Source organism: Syngnathus typhle, linkage group LG8 (genome assembly GCF_033458585.1).
Source record: "Syngnathus typhle isolate RoL2023-S1 ecotype Sweden linkage group LG8, RoL_Styp_1.0, whole genome shotgun sequence".
NCBI classification, from domain to species: domain Eukaryota; kingdom Metazoa; phylum Chordata; class Actinopteri; order Syngnathiformes; family Syngnathidae; genus Syngnathus; species Syngnathus typhle.
In genome coordinates, this window is record NC_083745.1 from 644,833 (window position 1) to 661,272 (window position 16,440).

At 47.7% G+C, this 16,440-nt stretch overlaps 3 protein-coding genes across 5 annotated transcripts in view; 1 reads left to right on the forward strand and 2 right to left on the reverse strand.

The window, feature by feature from the left end:
• Positions 1–7,179, reverse strand: part of birc6 (baculoviral IAP repeat containing 6) — a 35,144-nt gene extending 27,965 nt beyond the window's left edge. For both annotated transcript variants that reach the window (XM_061284662.1, XM_061284661.1), the window contains exons 1-11: positions 6,717–7,179; positions 4,773–4,954; positions 4,568–4,705; positions 3,950–4,143; positions 3,462–3,573; positions 3,175–3,257; positions 2,863–3,088; positions 2,587–2,756; positions 2,366–2,424; positions 598–2,241; positions 7–156 (exon numbers count right to left, since the gene is read on the reverse strand). In XM_061284662.1, the coding sequence (XP_061140646.1) occupies positions 7–156; positions 598–2,241; positions 2,366–2,424; positions 2,587–2,756; positions 2,863–3,088; positions 3,175–3,257; positions 3,462–3,573; positions 3,950–4,143; positions 4,568–4,705; positions 4,773–4,954; positions 6,717–6,927 (3,169 nt within the window). In that variant the 5' untranslated portion in view covers positions 6,928–7,179. The remainder of the gene's footprint in view (positions 1–6; positions 157–597; positions 2,242–2,365; positions 2,425–2,586; positions 2,757–2,862; positions 3,089–3,174; positions 3,258–3,461; positions 3,574–3,949; positions 4,144–4,567; positions 4,706–4,772; positions 4,955–6,716) is intronic.
• Positions 7,180–7,570: 391 nt separating this feature from the next.
• Positions 7,571–9,901, reverse strand: yipf4 (Yip1 domain family, member 4). The gene is made up of 6 exons (XM_061284678.1): positions 9,703–9,901; positions 9,404–9,557; positions 9,158–9,329; positions 8,806–8,883; positions 8,622–8,735; positions 7,571–8,275 (listed from the first exon to the last, which is right to left on the reverse strand). Exons 1-6 carry the CDS (start codon positions 9,758–9,760, stop codon positions 8,138–8,140), a joined length of 714 nt encoding a protein of 237 aa, XP_061140662.1. The 5' UTR covers positions 9,761–9,901; the 3' UTR covers positions 7,571–8,137.
• Positions 9,902–10,479: 578 nt separating this feature from the next.
• exo1 (exonuclease 1) lies at positions 10,480–15,985 on the forward strand. Of its 2 annotated transcripts, XM_061285201.1 has the most exons (14): positions 10,480–10,597; positions 11,433–11,593; positions 11,696–11,815; positions 11,903–12,026; positions 12,139–12,276; positions 12,360–12,572; positions 12,659–12,846; positions 12,933–13,035; positions 13,216–13,441; positions 13,544–13,733; positions 13,870–14,320; positions 14,418–14,498; positions 15,004–15,176; positions 15,381–15,985. In XM_061285201.1, the coding sequence occupies exons 2-14, from the start codon at positions 11,433–11,435 to the stop codon at positions 15,454–15,456; spliced, it is 2,244 nt and encodes a 747-aa protein (XP_061141185.1). In that variant the 5' UTR covers positions 10,480–10,597; the 3' UTR covers positions 15,457–15,985. The 2 variants fall into 2 exon arrangements, with proteins under 2 accessions (XP_061141185.1, XP_061141187.1); XM_061285203.1 differs by lacking the exon at positions 15,381–15,985 and having other exon boundaries at positions 13,548–13,733; positions 15,004–15,170.
• The last annotated feature ends 455 nt before the right edge of the window (positions 15,986–16,440 follow it).

Genomic DNA, 16,440 nt, shown 5'->3' on the forward strand with positions numbered 1-16,440 from the left:
TTGTACCTGAGATCCCAGGACTAGAAGGGTTGGACGAAGGCCTGGGCCACTCCAGCAGCAATTCGGCCCCTTTAGAAATGGGGCCATCGATAAAGATATCACCGTCGTCAATATCGTCGCAGACACCTCCAATTTGAAGGAAATGAAGCTCTCCGCCTGTAGACAAAGAACACAACCAATACTGACATACTCATTTCAACACGGAACATTTTGAACAGGAACCGAGCGAGCCCATTGAATAAAATTGATCTTTGACAAATGTCAGGCACCAATCTCACGGCATGTGACACTCGAAATTGGTTCAATTATTCTTGATGTGATAAAACAACACTGAACCGTCTCAAAATGTCAAACATTCAGCATCATCGATCATCGTCGACATCCATCCACCCAAAAAATCCAATACTACTAAATAAATGCACCTCATTTTTTCCATGGGTGGCTAACTTTTTATTATTATTATATTCAAATTGAAATGATGAACCTTTTTTTTCTTTATGACTCACTCGCTTTCACTGTTCCAAGTCACCTGATCAATTGTATTTAAAGACACCAAAATGGCCTTTAAAGCCAGAGATGAGCAATTCAAACGCTCACCTTTAGTGCACGCACAAAGGCGATCAGTCCCAGAGCAATAAGTTACAGAGACAAACGGGTCTATCTCATCCAGCACTCCTCCCTCTTTCTTAGGGGGTTCCACCTTGGTTAGAAGCTCCAATGTGGACAGGTCCATGATCATAATGTTGCCACCCCGTGTGGTCACCACCAAGTGGCCGAGGCCGACCACTTCCTGTTGCTTGGACTCTTTATGCGCGGCAGACGGACTGGTAGCGGTGGCGGCGCCGCCGCTGCCTGCGGCTGTTCCACACGCAGCCCGAGTTAAAGATGCAGCAGAGCCCACCGGGCCAAGTCCAAACCGCGAGGTGGCGTTCTTTGAAGCGGGGGGCGGCTCGTCCGGAGTCTCCTCACTGTCGTCTTCCCTGCTATCCAGCACATCTGGAGGAAGCAGGATAAGCGAGGTGATTGCATCGCAAGGCTGAGATATCTGCTGCACCTTGACAGGCTCCTGATCCAAGGTGACAATACGGGTAGAGTAGTTGAGCTTGTAGAGCGCAAGATAGCCTCCGCCGCTCGGGCACGTCTGTTGTTGGTCTCCTGAAGGCAGGATGAAGGTTGCTTGAGGAGCTGTGCCCTCTTGGTGGTTATCCTCCACTCCATTGGCAACTGGGTGAGGGGTGTCCCCCTTCTGTTGGCTGCACAGGGCCGAGTGCAGGCGGTTGAGATTGTTCAGGGCCTCCACTTGGTTGGCCGCACTTAGAGACTCTGCGTTGCATGGCTGCAGCCCCACTAAAAGGTGCACGCCATCCCAGCATGGTGTAATGGAGTCCACGCAAAGATTCTCCTCTTCCAGCTGCTTGGGGAACCTCAAACACTGTACTAGCGTTCCGGGTCGAGGTGGGGCGGAGGAACCGCCGGCAGCTAACGTGCTCCATTTGTCCATCTGACCATCAAAGCCGGCCAGGGTGGTGGCAGAGTCGGCAAACTGTTGAATGTACGTGATGGGAGGATCCTGGAGAAGGAGCTGCTCGTGCGAGTCAAACTCCATCTCGATAATCTGCGGCACCGTGAAGCTCTCGTCGTGGAGACCTTTGCTCATGAGGTTGTTCATCTGAGCAAACACCTGCCCTGAGCTCTTGTCGTCCGTCTCTCTGATACTGTAGAGCAACAGCACGGGTATAGTCCTGTGCACAGATGACACAGAGGAGGGACTTGGGGGCTGAGAACCTACCAAGTTGGAGAAGCACGGTTCCTGGGCGGCATTGTGGGAATTACACAAATCTATTTCCATGGGACCTTGGTCCTGGATAGGTCCTACTTGGAAGGGCTCAGGGCCCTGAGTTCTACAGGGACTGTCAGACACCCTGCGAGTTGAAGACGGGACTGTGGGAAGAGGCCCGGCTGCGGGGTTGCTGAACGCGCTGCGGTAACTGAGCAGGCCTCCGGCCAGCAAGCAGGGGAAAGGAATGTTGTGCTGCTCGGGGACCTTTTCCTTTGCTTTGGCCTGGTTGTGGACCTTGGTTTGATTCAATGAGGGATTGGCACCCAGCTCTTCGAGGTCTTTGACTGTGTCCTCCAACACACTGGCCACCACCTCCCACTGGAGTTTCTCTGGTTGCTGGAGAACACTGAGCGCTGTCACTCCAAGGCTCATATCCATGCTCTCCCACTGGGACGCTTGGCCTGCGAAGGGCAACATGTATAGTTTCAAATAATGGAGAGAAACCAACTTCAAATTCAGACTCATCATCTAAGCTGATCATTGAAATGAAATGACAAAAATCAATCCCGTGTGCGGGCTGGGTACCTGTCACTGACTCGGACCTGGAATGCTCGTCGCTGTCTGAATCCTCCAACTGGTCATCACTTGGAGATAATGAATAAACAGTGGTCAGGAAATGACAAGAAGGCATTAACGCAAGACAAACTAATCAAGTCAATCTCTTTCAGATCCAATTCCTATCTTCAAATGGTGAATAAAAAGTACTTGGGGAGATGGGGAAGAAACTTTATAAAGTGAAGGCTCACCTATCCCCCTCAAGCTTGGGCAGGTCTGAGCACGAGGAGGACTCCTCAAGCCAGGCCAGAGTGGGTCTCCGAGACTCGGTCAGCGTGGGCTGGCCGTGCTCACCGCCAGACAGGATGAGGTGCCTCAGGATGGCCGGGTCATATGGGTTAATGTCAAACTTCAGGTGCACCTGTTTACAAGAACACGCGGATGAGTCTGACCGTCCAACATTCAAAGGCTTCGTACGAGCAAGAGACGGCACGGCGCGTCACGGAGGAGGCCATGTGTCATCTGACCTTCATCATTTTGGAGACATCCCAAATACAGATCTTGCCTCTCTTTGTGGCGACAGCCAAGAACTGCGGGCAGCTGCCAAAGCCGTAGCAGGCAATTTTGTCGGAGCCGTCAGGACTGTTGGGAAACTGAGCAGGACTGGTTGCGAGGGTCACTGACAAGGGAACATTTTGCGTGTGCTCGCCCTTGACAAAAGGACAATTGGGGGAGTGCCGCTCATGTTCGGACCTGCGGATGGTGGAGAAATGCTCAATCGCATACATTGTGTCTACAAAAGACACGCTGCTCCAATACATTTGATCGTAGTCACTCACCACGGCTCATCCGTTGGTTCCCAACATACCAGACACACGCTACAGGTGAAACACATGGCTCTGTCGTCGCCTGATGAAGCAGGCTATGGTGAGAGAGAGCGAAAGAAACAGGGTGAAGGTCGTTGAGAATGGCTTATACAGCTGGACTACCAACTTCACGTGACTTTATATCAGTGTCTCGCAGCGTACGTTCTGTTGAAGTTGAATTAACGTTAAAGGACTGCATCCCCAATATGCAGGATCAATTGCGCTTTTGCTCAGAGGTGTCGACTTGTCCCTGAACCCACCTGGTGGTAAAAGCCTGCCTGAGCCATTGGATCAGGTTGAGCCCACCTGTAGCCGGCATGTGGCCACGATGTAAACGTCTCCCTCCTGTTGGCTTCGCTGTACATTAAAGATCTACAGGGGACATGACATCAAGAGAATCAGAATCAAATCTCAAATTTAGCAACTGCAGCAAAGTACACTTGAATCTAGTCGACAGTCTCCCAGGGGCAAAACAACCTTGCCAAGTATAAGGATCGTCTTCCGGCAGAATTTAGGTGCCCCGTTCCATGGGGGCCAAAGCTTTCTCGGCAGGAATTTGCATGCGTTTTAGTTCGGGTTGAACTTTGCCAAGGCTGCCCTTTGGCACCCATTCTGTTCATAACCTTTACTGACTTTGTCGGTGACGATTGCTCAATCTCGCCACACATGATGTGTTCTGTTGGCTCTGTCGAGCCGCCATCTTCGACTATCACCGGAGCGAGCGGTAGTTCTTTTGCAGATTGCTCACCTATCTACAGAGCGCCCAGGCCCGACCCCGAGTTCAGGTCGGGCGCTTGACAAGAGGTAGGAAAGTCTGTCCATGATGGATGAGGCCACAGACAAGGCAGCAATGTTCTGGTTGATCTTCTTGAGCTCACTGACGATGGCACTGGCAACCAGCTTCAGCACATGGTGTGGAAGCTGCAAGGTTACTGTCGCCCACTGAGAAGAAGAAGAAGAGGTGATGAAAAGACATTTGCTGACATTAAAAACAACAGTGACACTCCACTTGTTTTGTCATTTCGTTATTTAGCAAGTGATTAACATGTACTGATTGACAATGTAACTCTCTCAATGGATGGATGGATGGACGGACAGGCAGACGGACAGACAGATGGACGGACAAACGGACGGACAAATGGGCGGACAGATGGACGGACAGATGGACGTACGAAATACTTTCACGTCACTTTTACATCTTGGGGAAAAATACAACACACAGCATGAATCAGAAATTGGAGCGGCGCATAAAAGAAAGAGAACTTTCAGGGAGTGTTGTGTTGTTGGCTTTTTTGGTAAACCGGCTGAACCGAAAAGCAATGACGCAAGAGCAGGAAGCTGAGATGAGCCAAGCTGTCACACCAACCTTGGCCACTTTGTGATTGGCTGCCGTCTCATGTGAGGTATTCTTCAGGCCTTCTTTCAGCTGTACGATAAAGACTTCATAGCCCTTTGTGTTCGAAACATCAATCTTTTCCAAGCAGGCTGACAGCAGATGCAGGGCCTAAGCAGACAAACACATTTATTGGTCAAATGACACACCACCGCATGGTGTGAACGATTTGTTTTACCTCAGTGACAGGAAGCTCCATCTGAACCAGATCCTCGGGTTTGGTCACTGGCGGTTGCAGGGCCGTATCCAACAGCAGGATGCCATTGAGGTCTTTCCTGCATCCTACCGCATAGTCGTCAACAAAAAGCACCCTATCCACAGCAGGGAAGTACTGACATCTGACGCGACCACCGGGTTTAACTGAAAAAAGCAGCAGAGGAAAGCGGAATATAAGCACTTGTGCTATTCCCTTCATAAGGATGGCAAGCAATTTGACTTTTGAATCAAGTAAATATCACGGGTTTTTTTTTTAGCTGTTGCCAGTCGCTTTCCCTCCAACAAACTAAATAAATAAATGGATAAATAAATAAAACCACAGGAGCCAAGCTGCAAATATGTCAACTGTAGATAGATCTTTGTGGGGCTTTACTTTTGAATTTTTTTTGCATTGTTAAAATTGCGCATCTTTTATGGACCGAATTTCTAGGCGCATCCAAGGCGTTGAGGGTGTCCGATTTGGTGACCTCAGTACGGCATGCTGGCTTCATTGAGCCGTGATCTCCAGCTGGAGCGGTTCGCAGCAGAGTGTCGAGCGGACGGACGGATGGATTGCTAAACCCATTCAGATGAACGTTCTACCTATTTTTTTTAAACAGATTCCATGGAATTGAAAGGACGGACGGACGGAGCTTATCAGAAGTGTATCTTATTTGCCACCAGAGGCAATAAATAGTTACTTATCAAAGTCAAAGTCAGCTTTATTGTCAATCCCTTCACATGTCAAGACACACAAAGAAACCGAAATTACCTTTTCTCTATCCCACGGTGACGAGACATATTACACGATAGACACACAAGATACAATATAAAAACAAGAAGGCAATAGCAGCAATGACGAGTTACTTAGAGGAGGAGATCTGCAAACAGGAGGATAATGGTTAGCTAAGCCACGCCGGGGGCATCGTGCGCGGCTCGTAGCCTCGGCACAGAGCGTTAATGCCAACGATTAGAAAGGAGATGTCAGCACTACAGTCTGCAAAGACTCATGAGCTGTTAACTTCACTTATAGGTGTGGCTTCAAGGCACCTGTTCCGAGCGGCATTAAGTCAATTCTTTATCGTGTAAAATATTATCTTGTACTCTGTATGTAACTTACCTACAATGCACCTACAACACGACTCTTTACGTAGTCTGGTGCTACTGTTTTGGTTAACAACACGGTCGGTCAAATGAGCTCAAAGTTAGTTCCCTGAATCAAGATCGGGAAAACATGAATGTGCTGTATTTCTATTACCAATTACACGTAGAACTCTCCAACTAAATCAGTAAAGTTGGTCTGAATTACGGAATGACATAAATGACTTCCAATACAATGTCCCGTCTGGCGTAGTTTATTGAAAGTGTAGCCACTGTCTACCAGTACAAATAAATAGTTTCCGCAGTGGCGACAATGACAATGCGCACGCACGCACGCACGCACGGTGGTGTAAAACGCTGCGACTACAGCTGTAGGGTCAGCCCGGTCGGTGGCTGCAAGCACGATCATTCCGTTTCACACAGTCTGCCGCTTTCTTCTTTCTCCATGTTTCACACGCACGACGCTGAGCAGTTTATTGCCAAAACACACTCGTGCTGTCAAGCAGCGGAGCGAGTGCGAAGCGAGCCAACTAGCTGTTAGCTTTCCTCCTCCTCGATTCGACATGAATAGAAAAACGAAAGCAGTCACTTGGTAAACACTGCCGCGACACAAGTAAGCAGCCGTTCGTTCCTAAGCCATCAAACATATCAACTGGCGGTGTCACTGTGTGTATTTACGAGTCAATCGTGTTTCAATCATCCCATTAGGCCCCAAAACAACTGCTAGTGCCGTTAGCGCTTGCTTGCTAGCTGGAAAAGCAACTCTCAGCCAAAGTCGTGTTGACAATCAATGTGGCTGGGCTGCTGCCCGTGCTCCGATGCTTACCGTGCTGCGCAGAGGCCTGGAGAATTGCCCCCGAAGTGCCGTCAATGACTTTAATACCCCCTTTGCTGGTGACTGCTAAGATCGCGTTGAGGGCCGGGTGGTATGAAAGGCTTCGCAGGCCCTCGTCGTCGCAACGCAGGCAGCCGTCTCTGAGCACAATCCAGTCCGAGGGGGTGGACGAACCGGAGCCCGGCGAGGCCGCGGCCGCCATCTTTCCTTACTTTACCTTGCCCGTCCCTTCTCGGTTTTGCTAGGAACCGCTGACACACTCAATAGAACTCAATCTATAGGACTACCTCCGGACTGTCACTCCTCTGCCACTGCTGTTCCTTTCTGCGGCTTCTTCCCGTCCGTCCGTGCGTGCGTCCGTCCGTCTGTCCGCCCGTCCGTCAGCGTAGCAGCGGCTATTCACTAACAACGCCTGTCGGTGTTCGCCGAAATTGCTGCCGTCAGTTACATGATAGTCAAACGAAACTGGCGTAGCCGTGCTCACATCTCGCGAGAACGGCGCAATCCGGCTCGCATTTCCGCAAGTCTCAACGTTACACTTTGTATTTGACAGCGCCAATGACGCCTATTGGGAAATACCCCGAGGATGAGTAGTCGTGTAAATTACAAATGAACTAAAGCGTACTTTTAAATGTGTTTCAAATGTTTTGCGTTTGAATGGGTTTCAAATCATTTGCGTGATTGCGTCACGTTTTGTGACGTTTGAGGAAAAGGTTTGAACACAAAAACATTTTATGATCTTTTTTTGCTTCCATCAAAAACGATCTTTGCCAACCTGCCATAACTTATGAATGAATCTCACAGGTCTCACATCTCCACACAGAATCGTAGTCGTCAGTCAACAATGTGTTTTGTTTTCTTGCTGTATTTGTGCAAACAAGGGCAATCAGTTCAGTAAAATTGGACCTTAAGCACATTATTGGAGAGTTGCACAAAAAAAGAGCAAGTTTTGCCATATTCTTTTGAAGGTTGCTGAAATTTTCAAAAGCACTGTTACATAATTTACCATTTCCACCAAAAAGTTTGAAATAACCAAGATGACGATGATAATAATACAATAATAACAACAACAACAAGTGTCCATCAGAATAGCGTCTCAGATCATCCAGAAAGACAAACATTTGCCATCGTATTCAAAATCAGTACAATGCATTTTAAGAAGAACAGGGCATTCATTATTTGCTATAAAAACATAAGAACCTCGTCAATGGGACCATCCAATCTGTAGGGGCTGCACAGTTGAAGCTGGAAAACCAGCTGCCTTTTTAAATTGAACATTATGATGACATTAGAGTCCAAATGTATATGCGTACATCAGGAACATATAATGCTCAGACCCCCGGAGGTTCTTCTTCACCTTGCGGGGTCAGCGTCACTGTCCGTAAAAAGCTCCATAGTTCAAATGGATTCAGTCAGACACCGGTATAGAGTGACAGGAAATAAATGTACAGAAGGAAAATAGGATATATGAGCAGAGGCTTCTTTGTCTTAAATTCATCGCCAACCAACAATGACGCAGCACTGTAAGCAGCCCAGAACACTCCAAACAGCTGGAAGAAAAGCAGACAATGATAATCGTCAAGATCTCGCCGAGGGAAAACTAAAGGCCTCATTCTGATGATTTCGGAATTTTCAAAACAATCACGAGTTTGCGTTCAGCGATTTCCATAACATTTGGCCCCTCTGCCTTTTGCCACGTCAACAAACGCCCATTTGCAGTTTTGCATCGAGCGTGTTGGATTGGGGCGCAAAATGCAAGTTTTGTGCCATGCCAATTTGCTTATCTGGAGCCTTGGCGCGCGCACGTTGACTTCCAGCTTAATGACACTTTATAAAAGCAGTTTCTTTCTGAACATTTTCTTATTTTGTCGTGCTTTTCAGTAGGATAGAACTCACTTTGAAGAAGGTAGAAACCATCTCAAAACGGCCGATCACCAGGAGCAAAGGGGCTATGACAATGAGCGGAAGAAGGGAATATCCAATCACTCCGAGGACCTGACCATAGGAAACCTGTTCAAAACAAGACTCATGAGAAAAACAATGCTATTTTGAAAAGTCTGCCGACCGCAGCGCCACTTACCTCGCCGCCGAGAACACGAGCCAAGAGAAAAATGGTTAGTGATCCAAATATCCAGATGGTGATGATCCAGGAAACCACCTGCCAATTCAAAGTGCAATCAATTTACGTCGAAGGGTTCACTGAACGGGCATTTGAGGCAGACAGCCTGGCTCAATCAATGCCTATCAATAGCACTATGACTTGAGCTTAGTACCAAGGGAGCCAGGTACAAAGCAGGCTAAGGAGACCCGCAAAATGACAGCTTTCATCGCGGTGCAGCATTATGCCATTTGCAACATATCTCGTCTCACTTGTGCGTTTGCAATTAAAAAAAGAAAAACGTTGATTGACCACCACAAAAGGATCTGCTCACCCTAAACTGTCCATAGATGGAGATCATGGAGAAGAGCAGCACCACAGCCAGAGGGCCCCAGAAGTCCGGGTTATCTCTGACCACCTGTCTGTTGTAGCCCAACGATGGCAATGGCATGAGCACGCAGCGAATCTTGTAATAGATGTCCTTCACGTCAATGTCCAGCTCATCACTGCTCACACATTTAAGGAGGAAAGTTGGTCAAATTGATCCTAAAGGTGTGCACTACTAAAATCCTTGACTTACAGAAGAGGTTTGCTCTCCTCGCCGTCATCTTCCTCCACCTCCAGCAGCCAACCGTACCCTCGCTGCCTCAGGAAGGCGGTAGCATAAGGGTCTTTACCGCCGTCGTTGCCCATATTCAGTTCGACATCAGGAGCAGCAATTGTGCCACTAAGCTCTGTAGAATACACACGATTAGTACTATTGATTCATTTGAGAAACTATACTACACAATACGTAGATGACGACATCCATCCAATAACCCTGACTGTTTGTTGCCTCCCTTGGCCTCACGGGGTAAAGCTCTGCTAGCACTAGCTTACCCTGCGCCTCTGTCGAGGAGACGAATGTAAAGTCTCCGTTGCTTGGGGGAAACTGCATGGTTTCGGGTTGAACGCGTCGATTTCAGAAAAGGAAAGTGGTGAGAATCCCCTGTTGATCGCTGTCTTTGACCATCTATCGCATCTTCTTTCTGCTCTGTTGACACCACTGTGATGGAAAGCGGAAGTGCAAGGGAAGCTGGGAAATGGGACACGTCTTATGTTTGCTCGGGTTCGCGCTCCGTCCGCCTCACAAACCTTTTCGTCCCTTGACATATTACTATGTTACTATGTTTATTGTTGCACGTGTGATTGTCAATCATTATCTGTATTTGCATGGATGGGCCTATACATGCTTTTCCTTCTGGCAATCTCCATACGTTATTTGACCCAGGAAACAAATGATTGTTCCCATGTCTTCTATTAATATTAATAAAGCATTAATAATGTAGTAATAGGCGGGGTAGGAACCGTTGTGAGGGTTGTATGTTGCTGGGGGGAAAGACAATAAAGTATGTTCCGTCTTGACTTGAACGAGCGTCTGTCCCGTTTCTGCCTTGAGGGTTTCTATGTACCTCTTAAACAATAGAACAAATAATAATAATAATAATAATAATAATAATAATAATAATAATAATAATAATAATAATAATAATAATAATAATAATAATAATAATAATAATAATAATAATAATAATAAAAACATGACTTGTGTGACGCAAGCGCGCACCTCCTACGCAATATTGTGACTCCGCCCCCTTTCCTTTCTATCCAATCGTCGCTGCCCGTACTTGGGTCATTTTTTGCCGCTAAAATTAAGCTTCCCGTATTTTTTCCCTGTGCGTTTCAAACAACCACCGAGCCACGTACCAAAGCAAGGAGTTAGCACCGAAAAGAGGTATGTGTTCATCAGTTGCAAAAGGTTTTTCTGTGCTCTTTGTGTCGAACTGCCTTTCTTACGCACGTCAATCGATTGAAATTGCTAGCAAAAACAAACTGTCACGATAGCGCCTACTCTTGCTTCCTCTCCATTCTTAATGGCATATTAGCGATGTTCATTGTTCGACCTTTTTTTGAATGCTATGCCATTACTACGATCCCGTTGACACGCATCTCGAAGCCATACTGGAAATTGTTTGCCTCACTGGCTGCATGGTCACTACGGCAATTGTACTACCACCATGACTACAACGTATGCACGATTCACGAGGTCTGGAACAATCCCAACAAGGTTTAATTATTAAATGGTATTATGCTTCATATTTCTTTGCCATCTTAATCCAGAGAGAAAGCAGTCAAGTAAGAATGAAATCAATTTGCCTCGATGAATGAAGAGAAACATCAAATATGCAAATATGCGTTTTCCTCAAAACACGGAAGGGAAATGTGAATTCACCCATTTTCCTCTTTTCTTTTCTTTTTTCGGAACCTCTTCTCTGTTATTTACTGACCAAATTAGATGAATACACGCTTTTGGTGCCATCGTGTGGATTCTTAGCCGAAGTGAGCTGAGGCGTTTGAGGTGGACAAAAGTAGTGCTTTGCTGCCATCTTGTGGCAGTTTCGAGGATGGGGCATCTAGTATGCCCAGATTTTCACAATTACTCACAGTTCCTCTGCCCCACGAAAAGCATGGTGACACTGTATTTGCAAAAGTCCCGAGTTTAATGCCAATTTTCAGGCAAGAGTCCTAATTATTTGTACTTGGTGTTTGTTTCCATGTGACTTCCAAAGATGGGCATCCCCGGCCTGCTGCAGTTCATCAAAGATGCAGGGGAGCCAGTCAATGTGAAGAAATACAAAGGCCAGACGGTAGCTGTCGACACGTACTGCTGGCTCCATAAAGGAGCGTTTTCATGTGCCGAGAAGCTCGCCAAAGGAGAGCCAACTGATCAGTAAGTGCATTTGAAAATCCACTTCTTGTTAAACCTTCAGCATATTTGATGATCTGCGTGGTTGATTGATTGATTTTGGTATTGGAATGCGCCCACTCCTAGGTATGTACGCTTCTGTATGAAGTATGTAGACATGCTATTTGCCTTCAACGTCAAACCAATTCTTGTATTCGACGGACGCAATCTACCTTCTAAAGGAGAAGTGGAGAAGGCTCGCAGAGAGTGAGTTGCAACTTTGCAAGCGAATGAATAGATACTGCATTGACAGCATTTGCATCATAACTGCGCATATCTTGACGTACGCTCCAGGCGTCGAGAAGTCAACCTTCACAAAGGCCGGCAGCTGCTACGAGAAGGCAAACTTTCCGAGGCCAGAGATTGTTTCACCCGTTGTGTCAACATCACTCCAGACATGGCCCATCATGTGATTAAGGTGCCCGAGCGACTCGGTCTTGTGTTCCTGCTTTCCTCCTGTTGTCATTCACGGTTGAACGGGAAATGTGGATTTGGCTGTTTGATGCCATGCGTTTCCTTTCTTTTCCAAGGCCGCAAGGGCGAGGGGAGTCGACTGTCTGGTGGCCCCCTATGAAGCCGATGCCCAACTGGCCTACCTGACCAAGTGCGGTTTGGCTCACGCGGTCATCACGGAAGATTCTGATCTTCTGGCGTTTGGCTGTCAAAGGGTATCCAAAAAAAACCCAAATGAATGCGGATCAATGTGTGACTTGCCAGACAGATGTCATCATAATTCAGACTCACAATGCAGGTGATCCTAAAAATGGACAAGCAGGGAAACGGCCTGGAGATCGACCAGCGCAACCTCGGCCGATGTCGCTCTCTGGGCAACGTTTTTACGGAGGAAAAGTTCCGCTACATGTGCATCCTCTCCGGCTGTGACTACCTGGCCTCTCTGCATGGGATCGGCCTGGGCAAGGCCTGCAAGCTGCTGAGACTGGCAAAGGACTCTGATATCCGAAAGGTGAGATCCCTTTTCCGTACTTCTGCAAAGTGGTGCTGGCAAACGGCATTATTATTAGCATGCCGTCTTTTGCATTTGGGTGTCAGGTGATCAAGAAGATGGGCCAGTACCTAAAGATGGATCTAGTAGTCCCTGAAGAGTACATGGACGGATTTGTCCGGGCCAATCAGACGTTCCTTTACCAGCTGGTTTTTGATCCTGTTAGCAGGAAGATGGTCCCCCTCAACCCGTATGAAGAGGACATAGACCCGGCCACTCTCAGCTATGCTGGAGCGTATCCTACCCCGTTGATTGAATAGTTTGTCCCCCAGCTGGACAGCACAGGGACGGACGGACCTTAACTGGCTGCATTGGCTGTAGGCCTATACGAGAGGACAAGGCCTTGCAGATGGCCTTAGGGAACCTTGACATCAACACAATGGAGAAGATTGATGACTTCAACCCAGACAATCCCATGACACCGGTCGGTATCTGATGCAGCTTTTCTCATGACCAATCAAATGGCTGACAAAGTCAACACCGCAATGATTTTCAACACACAGGGGCCGTTGATTTCAACCCCCGTCGCACACCAGTGCAAATGGTTTGTTTGTTTTGAAGAATGAGGACACAAATATCATCATCCCACAAAATCTCTCCCCAGCCAGCCAAGCACCGAAGTCGCAGCTGGAATGAGAGCAGCGTCCCCAGGCCCGCCGGCCTCAGTATTTGGAGGAGAAGCATCAAAGCCCCGTGGGTTGGAGCGGCCCATCCCGCTGCCTCCCCTGACGGGCCTCCTCCGTCCACCAGGGGGCAGGAGAGAATCACCAGCCTGACCCCAGTCAGGCTTCCCTGCACAAGTGTGCAAGTGAAGAGAGCGCCGCCGCAAGGTGAGGCAGTCCCGTCAAGCTGACATTTCTGTCCTTCCGAAACATTTACTGAATGGCTGTGGATCATCTTTCTATATTTGCACCTTCTTTTCCCTGCCGCAGACAGCAGTCTATCAGATCAAGATGTGCTGCGGCAGTATTCCTCCGCTGCGAAGCGATACAAGTCAGACACGCAGCCAGAAACGGTCAAGTCGACAGCCGTGGCTCGGCCGCGGCCACGCAACCGCTTTGCCACAGTCCTGCAGAGGCGGAACCAGGATGACCAGGATCAGGACCAGGTCGTGCGCAGCAGGTGATTGAGCCTTGAATAGGTTGAACGGAAATAAAAGCAGCTCTGCTGATCACCCCATTTTCTTAGAACCAAGGACTGGAATTTTTGTTGACACATAGAGCAAGATCAGATCTCCCTTTATCTCCCTTGCACGTAGATTCTTCAGCAGTTCCAGTCCAGCTGCCAGCAACCGAAAGGAATCTGCTGAGATGGGTTTCGCTCATAGTGCGGCGGAGTCCAAAGAGCCAAGCCCTACGGCCGCCGATCCCGACTGCCCAGAAGGCCCGCCGTCTGTGGAAACGCCCAGCCCACCTCGTTCGGGCAGTCAGGGGCTCAGGCTGTTTAACTGGTCAGACGCTTTGCCCATCACTGATCCGTCACAGACACTCAAACAGAGTTCAGGCCTGGCTGCCCTGCAGCACTTCCAGTATAAGAAGGACACGTCGGCCGAATCCTCTATTCGCGGAAAGCCCAAAGGGGAGGAAAAGCTCCAAGGCTCTCCTCCTTCCCAGGACAGCGGCTATTTTTCTCAATCCCAGCCTTCCCTTGCGTCATGCTACAAAGACCAAAGAGCCGACTGTGGCCCCAAGCCCTTCCGTTCTGTGCCTGTACGTTTGCACCCATGGATACATTCTGACCGCATGTATTCGATTTGCACCATGTTGTGCCTGGCAGGGCAGTGAACTGTATTTCCTCTTGTCTTAGGGAATGGATTCAAAAGAGTGCGAGCAGACTCCCACGCGCTCAAGCAACGCCAGTAGTACATTTGGAACGCTACGCTCAAAGGTGGGTTGGTTGATTGATTCACAGCACCATATATGAGAATTTCCCGGCGTCCTCCGTTCGCAACCGAGTTCTTCCCTTTCTGCTAATCACCCCGAAAAAAGGATTTGTGGTCACAACAGTCACGATGAAAGACGAGTTTAGTTAGCGCATTTGCTACACAGCTCTGAGATTCAGGTTTTGAATTGGCCCGCGTGTTCTCTTTGTGCGCCTTGCCTTTCGTTGGCTATGGCTTCCTCCCGCATTCCAAGAAAGACTGCAAATCACATGTGTCAAAGTGTAGGCCACATCCGGCCTATCATCACGAATGGAAGACGAATGCTCTAGCGCTAGCCCCGGATCTCCTTAACGCAGCAACTTGTCTTTTGTTGTCTGCGCTGGGTGACCATGTCGTCACTTGAATTTGCCTTTCAAATGCCTTCCGAGCTTTCAATTTGTCTTCCGAGTTAGAAGGGCATACGAGATGCGGTGGTGTCCACCCTCAGCCCTCTTTGTTTTTGCATTTCAGGGTGCAGCAGGTCTGCCAAAGCCCAAGTTGACCAACGGCGCCACCAAGGTGCAAGCATTGGGCCCAGCGAGGGCCAGTGGATTGAGGAAGAAATCCTCCGCAAACAATGAAAACAAGCCAAGTTCCCAGTCCACCACCATCAGCAGTCTGTGGGAGAATTACAGCTTCCAAAGGTATTGGTGGTCTTCAAAAGATGATGTTGTTGAAAGCGTTTTCCATCGTTTGAAAAAGCCAAACGGGTTTGATTGTATTTGAATCCTTGGAAGCCAAATTGATCAATCATTAAATGGAGAGATGAACTCCTGAATCTCCACTGGCATTGTTTGGCTGACTGTGGTTGTGACGATATCAATAACTTTCTGTTGTTGTGTTTTTAGGAATAGCCAAAAGGTGACATCTTGCAAGAACGGAGACCCGATGTTTGCCCTTCAAGGCAATTTGTTGGCTAGTTAATTGCCGATAAATGCATCACAATCCGAAACTTCTGAAAAGTTTGATTTTTTTTTTGTTTTTGATTGAAAATGTAATTTTTGTTTAGTTTTTTTGAGTAAAGCCATTTTCTTCTTTCGTCCGTAAGCGGGCTTGCATACCATTTGTCTGTGGTCAAAGAATGTGCAATGTACGAGAACGTGAGCTTGTTTGAGTATTGACTGAAAATGGTCGATTGTGCTGCTGATAAGGATTACAAATCTTCAATCATCTCAGTGGAGACGTTATTGTTTGCCTCTGTGATATAAAGTCGTATTGGAGTTGCTGGGAAATAGGACACGGATTTACTATTTTAAGTATCTAACTCTGATTGGTCATTTGGACTCTTGAATGAACCTAACGTGCAAGTACAGGGAGGAGGTGGCCAAAAAAGTACTCCCCCACCAAATGCTGCTACCATGGCCACATTTCATTGATCCAATGACACTGTGCAAGTGTTCAAAGTCTTTTCTTTGCCACTCACCATTAAACCGGTCTGTCCCTTTTTTTCTAATGCAGACTAATTTTAGTAGCGCCGCAGTAGCAACGTTCAAGTGGTCGATGGTTTCCGACATGGAAAGTTTCTTCCTCCTTTCTGTCTGTCTGTCGTCTTGGGTTTGCGCCAGTACAAATTACAGTCGACAAGTGAGCATGAGTTGCCTTCATTAGTTTGTGGTCATGGAAAGAGCAAGCAAAGGCATACCAACATCTCTTCATTTTCTGCTCAATCATCTTTTTCTCCGTGATTCTATCATGCAAAATATCACGGCTGGTTTTGGAGTAATTGCTGAAAAGACAGAAGCTAGTGCTTTTTCAACACACATTATTTGTTGAGCCAACATTAAACAGTCGTTCTCCAAAGTGGATGTGGAATAGCGTCGTGACTTTGTCGCGAAGGCATCATTTGGACTGGTTACTTCTAAACGTCGGTTGTGATGTGACAACAAAAGTCCCTTCACCTTTCATGTC